Source organism: Herpailurus yagouaroundi, unplaced genomic scaffold (assembly GCF_014898765.1).
Source record: "Herpailurus yagouaroundi ecotype Mexico unplaced genomic scaffold, PumYag 160, whole genome shotgun sequence".
Classification (NCBI taxonomy): domain Eukaryota; kingdom Metazoa; phylum Chordata; class Mammalia; order Carnivora; family Felidae; genus Herpailurus; species Herpailurus yagouaroundi.
The window spans coordinates 53947854-53956489 of record NW_024412401.1 but is presented as its reverse complement, the minus strand read 5'-3'; the positions used below and the strand labels follow the sequence as shown (position 1 = coordinate 53956489).

General features: G+C 59.4%; 1 protein-coding gene across 1 annotated transcript in view; it reads right to left on the bottom strand.

The window, feature by feature from the left end:
- The window catches only part of BARHL1 (BarH like homeobox 1), a 6972-nt gene extending 2505 nt beyond the window's left edge, over positions 1 to 4467 (bottom strand). The window contains exons 1-3 of the mRNA XM_040481200.1: positions 3985 to 4467; positions 228 to 264; positions 5 to 169 (exon numbers count right to left, since the gene is read on the bottom strand). Coding sequence (XP_040337134.1) covers positions 5 to 169; positions 228 to 264; positions 3985 to 4450 — 668 coding nt within the window. The 5' untranslated portion in view covers positions 4451 to 4467. The remainder of the gene's footprint in view (positions 1 to 4; positions 170 to 227; positions 265 to 3984) is intronic.
- Between the last annotated feature and the right edge of the window lie 4169 nt (positions 4468 to 8636).

Genomic DNA, 8636 nt, shown 5'->3' with positions numbered 1-8636 from the left:
GGGCCTCGCCGCCTGCCCGCCGGCGCCCTCCCGCCCCAGCCGCCGGCCCCGCCGGCCCGCGTAAACGCGGCTCCCGGCCGCCGCGGTCCCGCCGCACTCCAGCGCGTGGGCCCGCGGCAGAGCCGCTGTTAGGCGGGACCTCCGGGGCCCCGAAACCGGGCCGTGAACCCTGGCGGAGGAGGAGGAGGACGGATACCTCCGGGCACAAATGACCCAGAGCGAGGGACCAGGAGAACTCGACTCGCTCGCTCTCCGCCGCGCTCCCTGGAGGGATAAACGGAATAACCGTGATGGACCCGAGCGACCGGCTGGAGCCGCGGCGGGGAGAAGGGGAGGGTTTGCAGCGGGTGGGCTGCTTGGGTGCGCGCTCAGGGGTGCGGGTCTGGGCCCCGCAGCTGCACCCCGATCTTCTGGCCGCGTGCGGACCAGGAAGGGAGGAAGCTGAGGGCCGGAGTGTGGGGAGAAAAACCCGCGTGGAGAGACAAAAACCTGTTCGGCCCGCCGCGAATCGTTGTCCTAGGAAATAAATTATTGTCCGCACATCTCGCCTGGCCCTGCCGGACGCGAATCCGTAGCGATCGCTTCCGCCGTCCCTAAGCCACCTACAAACTGCGCGGTGGAGGGCGGAGCGCGGGGCGCCGGAGCCGGCAGCGCGAGGCGCTTGGCAAATTACGCGGCGCGTTCGCCCCTCAGATGCGCGCGTCGCCGTGGTCCGAGTTTCCTTGTCCCTACGACGCCCGCTGTCGTGTGTTTCCGCCCCTCGATCGGGACACCCCGGCAGGGTCTCCCCCGCTCCGAAGGCCCAAGAATGGAACGGACAGGGCGGTTTCCTTTATCCCCCAGGCACCTTGGTTCTGGGTCGATGGCACCGAAAACGCACACTCGGGAGAGCCAACTCTGTGATCTCCCTGCTTCTCTCCCTAAAGTGACCCTACAACCCAAAGACCATGTCCCCCAGACTGGCTGCGCCAGCTGGGGCTTCCCCCTCGTTTTCTCTGTTTTCTTTTATGGTGAGTTTCATTGTGCGTGGAGTTTGCAGTGACAGGGTTCAGCTGAATGCAAGTTGATTTCTCTCTGTAGGAAACAATAATCCGGTTAATTGAGCCACTAGGGAGGGAGACTTTTCAACCGGAAAGGCAGAGGTTCTGGGCCCGGGGAGGGCCCCGGGCCCCGGGTACTGGAAGGGAGGCAGGCAGGCAAGCAGGGAGAGTGACTGGCTCCCGAGAAACCCGGCCGTTGCCTCCCTCCCTCCGGCCTCCACCAGACTCCTTGCCCCCCCGCCCCTGAGTTGAGGCCACCCTGGGACATGGCCACCTCAGGAGGTGCGTTGGGGTGGGCGAAATTTGGGTTCTGTCTGTGCCCGAAGGTAAAGTTGAAACAAATGTGAGGAAACAATTATTCAGATCTCAAAATCGAAATCGTGGAAACCTTACTTTTTGATGGAAATGCCCGGACTATGAAAATCCCCAACTTCTTGGGGCTGAGGTGGGGTGTGTGTGTGTGGGGGGGGGGGGGGGGTTGTTGAATTTGTGATGTCAGGAAGAACGGGGTGGATACACGGGCTTTCCTCTAATCCCTCTTTGGCACCGGCTGGAGCCTTTGGGTCCGCACTCTGTGCCTCTCAGCCTCAGCCTCCAGAACAGTCTCAGCCCAATGGGACCCCGAACTCTGGTCTGGAAGCCGCATCTCAGTGCCCCAGAATTCCAGGCCCACCGACCCAGCCTACTCGGAGCAAGGCGCGGGCTTGATTTCTCCACGGACATTGGCTCCAACAGGCAGGACCTAGCAGCAGACCGCCTTACTTCAAAGCCTGGTCTCAGTTCCTTTCAGCGTGATGTTTGAGGAGCCTTTGATGCCGAAAACTCAGGATGGAACAGACCTTCCCTCTGTACCCTTCTTGGAAGAAATTATTCTTAGCATGGAAGGTGGATGGTAGTTGAATTGTTTAGATGCCCAGCCCGGCTGGCTTGTGTGCTCGGTGTGTGCGTCTCTCTCTCAGCAAGGTTTCCCAACGCGGGCCCTGAAAAACTCACCTCCACGTTGGAGAACCGCTCCAGACATTGTCTTAGAGCATGTTTCCACTTTCTTGTTCAGCCTGGAGCTTTGTAAGTGCAAAGACAGCAGTGCCTGGGGTGGGGGGTGGGGGTGGGGGTGGGCAGGGGTGCGGGAGAACTTCACCTCCCCCTCCTCTGCTCCAAACCTATTTAAGTGATACGTGGATAGCCGGCCCTCATCGCCTCCCTGATCAGATATCATCGGGGACAGGAGAAGAAAATTGATATTCCAATTATCTTAAACGAAATCTCAAAATCCCACCTACAGGCAGCGATATAAAAGGAGCCAAGAGCCAAGCTGTCTTTGACCCCCACCAGCAGCAGGATTCTTGCCCCTTACTCTAACCATAAAGCTGGGGTGTTGTTGGGAATTATTTTTTTTGTTGTTGGGAATTATAAATAATAAACTACCATGTTATAAATATATATTTACGTTGCCTACCTCCCCCCCCACCCCCACCTCCTGTCTTTCTCCCAGGCAAGTTTTCTTTGCCTCTCTTAAACAGGCCCCAGGGGGAGGGGCAAGGGTCACTGGGCCACATGCCTCTGGACCTCCTTTCTGGGTTCTCCAGCCCAACCAGCCCTTTTTCTAGGCATGGCTGGCCCCGGGGAAGCTGAAGGAGACTGGGCAGTTTCTGTGAGGAAGTGGGGGGCAGTGGGATGTGGAGTCGGGCCCCAAATGGGTTTTGGTTTGTGATCAGGGCTCGTCCAGAAATGAATTCTTAGTTGGGAGGAGAGTGTTCAATGAGCTTCCCTTAAATTCATATCAAGACTGAGTACAAATCAGGTACAGCAGGTGCAGGGCTCCTCATACAATAAAGAGGTTGCTTTAATTAGGGAAGGTTTGTCTCACGAAAAGGTTCCCAGAATTGATCGTAAGACTGAAAGAGCCCCACCAGACTCTAGTTTTCTGCTGGATGGGGGACACAGGGCTTTCTCCCTTGACACTCTGAGACTCCTTCCCCTCCTGCCTTCTGACCTCTTCCTAGAAAGAATTTTGCACCCCTGGCCTCACCAAGGTGGTGGCTGGGGGGTGAGAAACAAAATTAGGAGCTCTTTCCTTTCTTTCATCTTTCTTCCCTTCCTTCCCTCTTTCCTCTTAATCCCAATCTCCACTTCCCGGTCAAGAGGGGACGTAAAAGAACCCACGACAACAAAAAAGATTCGCAGAAGGTGAAAAGGCGAGCAAAGGGGCCCCAACCCCAATAGAGGGGAAGTGGGGCTGGTCACTTGGGAGTCTCTGGGTCCCATACACAACCTGAAGTTGGATGCACTTGAAATCAAATTCAGTGAGAACCGTGGGGGTGGGCGCAGGGTCCTCCCCTCTCGACCAGACCTCTGAACCCACCAGCCACCCGGCTGCTGTTTCTATTTTGAAGTGAGCCTTTCTTTTGCATGATTCCCAGGGCCCACATCACATTGGGCCCGGTGGGAGGGGAACTCAGTTTCCCGCCTGGAAGTTCATATTAAAGGGGGGAAATGCTGATTGTTCTTAAGGCTCCACCTGAAATGTCCTGCCAGGTTTTCACTCTTATAAAAGGCTGTTCAAACAGAGCCCTTTGGATTTGCCATTGCTTCGGCAAGATTTTTTTTTCCCAGAGAACCGCTAGCCTGAGAGGAACCTGTTCCCGCCCGCCAGTGCCGCTGGAAAAGTGGTCCCAGGTGAAGTTTAGAAAGTTGGTTTTGTGCATTTTGCAGACTCTCTCCTGGGGCACACAGTATCCCTCTTCTGCTTTCTCCGCCCGACTCTTTTTGCTCAAAGGCATAGCCATGGGGCCAGCTCAAAGGTTCAGACAAGACCAAAAGGTTCAGCCTGAGCCCCGGGGAACTCCAAGTGAGCACGTACATGTCCCTGTGCGTGTTTAGAAATACAGCAGTTCTTAGAAATGTAGCATGCCACCCCCCAAGGTTTCTCCTCCCGTTTTCTTACCTTTATACTCAGAGTCCGATGAGGCGTTGCTGCCACTTTTGTCCAGCTTGTCTCTAAAGTCCTCCCCAGCCTTGGCCACAAGACGGCCCCCAGGCTCAGGGGCGGCCGGCTGCCCGCTGCTAGAGTAGGGTGCACAGGCCGCTAGTGGTTTGCAGTCGGCAAGGATGTCCCTGATCAGAAAGGAGGAGGTCACGGTGCGCGACTGGGCTGGGGCCGAGAGCTGCCCAGGCTGCAGGTGAGAGTCCAAACCTGGGCCTGATGCCCCGCCAGGCCGCGGGGTGCCCGTCTCCAGACAGTCCCTTCCTGGTGAGGCTGGTGAAGAGCAGTCGCTGCTGCTCTCCGAGCGCGGACTCAGCTCCAGGGGCGAGCGGCAGTCCCCAAGCAAGGGGTCCCCCTTGGGAAGGGCGGGGCTGGCCGCACGGTGGGAGAGAATGGAGTCGATCCCAAAGCCATTGGAGCCTTCCATAGCCAAGCTGCGACCTGTCCTCCCCAAAAGCTCCCCACCCACCCCCAACCCCAGCCACCGCTGCCCCTGCCCCTAGCTGCGGGCTGGCATGGGGAAGGCGGGCAGGGAGCCTGCGGGCACCTTGGACGGAGTTCAGCCTTGGGGGAGCCGGGGAGCTCTGGGCCAACCTCCTCTGCGCATTAGATCCAAAAGGGCTCAGCGCGTCTTCTGCAGCATCGCGCCGAGCTGCCGAGCCGAGGGGGGGTGGTGGGAGTGTCAGGGAGGAATGGGAGGGAGGGTGCGCCAAGTTGGGGAGAGCAAAGGGGGAGATGGACGGCCTGAGCGCCCCTTTGGCACAGAAGAGATGCGAGAATGTTGGAATCTAAATAAAGAACGGCGTAAAAAAAAAAAAATCCAAACCGCACGCTTCCTCCAGGCTAGCAGTGGCCGAGGGCAGCGGGGTCAGAAGCGCGGATAGCTGCGGAGCGCTACCAGCCGGCGGAACGGAGCGCACCTGGAGGCGTCAGCACCGCGGATAGCGGCGGCGGCGGCGGCGGCCCGCGGCGCATGACGCTCCACCTGGCCAGGGAGGTCCTGTCGCCGCGCTCCCTCCGCTCCGGGGGCCCGTCAGCACCGAGGACAGCGCCTCCGGCTCCGCGGTTGCAGCTCTCAGCGCGTCCTCCGCGCGCGCCTTCGCCTCCCCCCCTTCCTTTAAAAAATGAACTTGTGTCACTTTTACTTTGGGGCTGGGTTTTTTTTTTTTTTGTTTCTTTTTTTTTTTTTCGTTGTGTTGTGTTTTTTTTTTTTTTTTTTAAGGGGACTCGCCCACGTGTCCCCGGAGTGATGACGCTGATTGGCTCCGGCCGATTTTGGGGGTGATGTCACGGCTCCGCAAGCCGCTGCCCGATTCCCTTTCAGTTTGATTAAAAGAGACACTGAATTAATTACAGCACAGACCCAACTGTTTACCGGCGATTTCCACACGGTTTGCTTTCATTAGGCCGGTGATGAGGCTCCTAATGAGGGTGATTAGCCGAGGGGGGCACGGGCTGGCGGGGAGGGGTCCGAAGCCGGCTGCCGTTGCCGGTGGGTCGGGATGGGAGGTTTTTTAAAGTTTTCCCCTACCCTCTTCTACAGTTATTCAAATTACTCGTCCGTGGGGCTGTCAGAGATCCTTTCTCCACAACCACCCCCCCCCAACGGCCCGCGTTTTTCTTCCTCCAGAGAGAGAAAGGGACTAAACCCAGTAGAGAAGGAAGTGTGTGTGTGTGTGTGTGTGTGTGTGTGTGTAAACCCTAATCTGGTGTGGGGAAGAGATTTCGGTTTAAGACACATTGTTTCGGGGCGCTTCCGTTGGGCTCTAGATGTTTCCCGCCTAGGACTTTTGCAGCCCTCTGTCTGCTCTCTTTGGACCCCGCGGGCCTGGCAGGGCTTTGGGAAAGCCTGGTGTCAGCCCGGAAACGGGGCGGCAGGATGGTTTCGTTGCGGGGCGAGAGCGGAGAACGTGGGAAGATCCTGCCTGGGACATCGAAGACCCCGAGAAATGTGTGTGGCCCCAGGGAAGCAGCGCCCCGAGCAAAGAAGGCAGGGACCCCGACCCGGCCTGGTGTCCCGGGGGCACCCACCGGCTGTTTTTGTGCCTCCTAACAAGGACGCGAACGAGCTTCCCAGGGCCAGTGTAGACGTCTGCAAACGGCTTCTTTACTCCGCGCGCAGCTGGAGCTTGCCCCGGGATGTGTTTTCAAGGCAGCGCTGGAAACACTGTCTTTTCATTGTGAATAACGCGCCCCCTCGCCCTCCCCACTGCCCCAGCCGCGGTGCTCCAGTTAGGCGCCCTTCAGGGGTTGGCCTCCGGTGTCAGGGCCCAGGGCGGCGGGCAGATCTGAAGGGCGTGTGGGGCCTGGGTCCCCTTGGCACGGCCCCAGGGACCGCGACCCGAGTCTGTGGTAGAGGGCGGAGAGAGCCGAGCTGGCGCGCCTGCAGCCGGCCCCGCGGGCCCGAGGCGCCCTCCGCCAGCTCTGTGCCGGGAGCCCGGCCTTCCCGCGGGCCTGCGAACGGCAGTTTCCCCTTCCCCACGGGCCCCTGGAAATCTACCCGGACCCGCGTTGGAGACCGTGGGGGAACAGTGAGGCCCCCGCATCCCCCCCAAACCCGAGACTCGGCCCGTGGGAGCCCCGCGCGGCCCGGCGAGCAGAAACTTTCTTCTTCCTCCAGCGAGGTTGGCGGTGGCCTCACGCCTGGCTCCCCGCGCTCTCCCCCTGCGCCCGCCGGCAGATTGGAAGCGACCTCGCCGCCGGCCGGGCTGGGAGCGAAGACGGGCGGCTCCCCGGGGACCGCGGGCCCCGCTCGGCTGCAAGCTGTCGGGGAGGCGGGAGGGCGGGCGCCGAGGGGCCTCGAGCAGACAGGCCCCCCGCCCTGGCTGGGCCGCGGTTGCAGTGGGCGCCTCCCCGCCGCAGGCCGGCCGGCAGGTCGTTCATTTTCGTTAGGTGGATTGGGAGGGGGACATAAATCACAAGGGCCTAGCAGCCCCCACCTTGGGCCTGGTTCCTGCCCTGGGCGCCTCTGGAGGCTTTTCCACTCCACTCTCTCACCCCACCCCTGCTCTTGGGGCCTAGCGGCTGCATCTCCAGAGCAACCCCCCCCCCCCCCACCACCACCGGGTACTCAAGGTCTCAACTCAGGTCAACAGGATCCCCCAGCCTGGGCTTCTTAGAGGTCAGGCTGCTCCCCAAGGCCCGGATTCATGGACCCCGCCAGGTCATGAGAAAAACACTGTCCTGCTCTGGCCCACAGGTGGGTCTTGAGCGGCCCCTGCCCTGGGCGGATCTGCGTCTGGCAGAGCACGGACCTTTTCTGGCCTCCTGGTCTCAGGCTGGGGTTTGGATCCCGCACCCGGCGAAACCCAAGCCACCGCGAAGCCTTCAGTAGCGCTGGGCACCGCGTCCGGGGGGGGGGGGGGGGGGGGGGGATCGCAGCCACAGCAGGATGTGAGGTGTGCGTGTGCGCGTGGGAAAGAAAACCTTTTACAGTTGAAAAGAACAGCAGGAACCCCAACTTCCTGCAGCCCTGGCGGGCTTCTCAGCACTCCTTGGAACCCAAGAATAGTTAGCAAGTTGTTAGGGTACCATCATTACTGTTGAATTATCACGGTCTCTTCTAATATAGAACACGGTAGGCAATTTATTTCATTTGGAATTTTGTCTGACATTCAGCATCTCTCCGTAATCTCGTTTTATTCCTATCTGGCTGTTTCCAGCTCCACCACCAGGCCTCCCCCTGTCTCTTTGCCCCATCCCCTCTCTGGCTCTTGCGTGGAGGCCTGTCCAGAGCCCCAGAGGCTTGTGTGTGCTCCCCTGAGCTCTTGGTTAGCTGGGAAGGCACCCAGGAATTGGCATTTGCCTAAGCTCCCCGGGGGAGGGGGGTTCCTGGGGGGATATAAGGGCTTTGAGGTCCAGCAAAGCTGAGTGTGGACCATAACAAGTGACTTAATATCCGAAAGCTCCCTTTACATAGCAGGAAGCAGACCTCTCTCCCTCTCCCCAGCCCAGTCCCCTGCCCTTGGCTGTCTTGGCTCCCCTCCCCCAGGAGGGAGAGGGCCTGGTGGAGGGGCAGGGGGGCTTCAAGGGAAGTAAAGCGAGGGACTGTGACAAGGGCACCTTCTCAATGGAGCTCCCAGGACTACTCCGTCTAAACCAAGGGCTGGAGCTGCTACTCCAGCACCCAGGCTCCCTTTTCTGGATTCCAAACCCACCTCCCCACCCTCCCCAACTCATGCTCTGTCTCTGTCTCTCTCAAAAATAAATAAACATTAAAAAAAAGTTTATTTATTTTTGAGAGAGACAGAGCATGAGCCGGCGAGGGGCAGAGAGAGAGAGGGAGACACAGGATCCGAAGCAGGCTCCAGGCTCGGAGCTGTCAGCACAGAGCCCGACGCGGGGCTCGGTGCCACGGAGCCGAAGTCGGACGCTTCACCGACTGAGCCACCCAGGCACCCCTGAGGTTGCTTTAAAAAACAAACAAACAAAACCCACTTCCGCCCCCCCCCCCCCTTGGACCCAGGTCCCAATCCACTTTTCCACAGACAGAGAGATACCCACCGAGAAGGAGCTGTCACTCTTCTCTAGGGGCAGGAAGGACATCATCGGCGCAGACCAGTCTTCAGAAGACCTGAGCCCTGGCCCCGCCCTTACTCTGGACAGAGCATCTC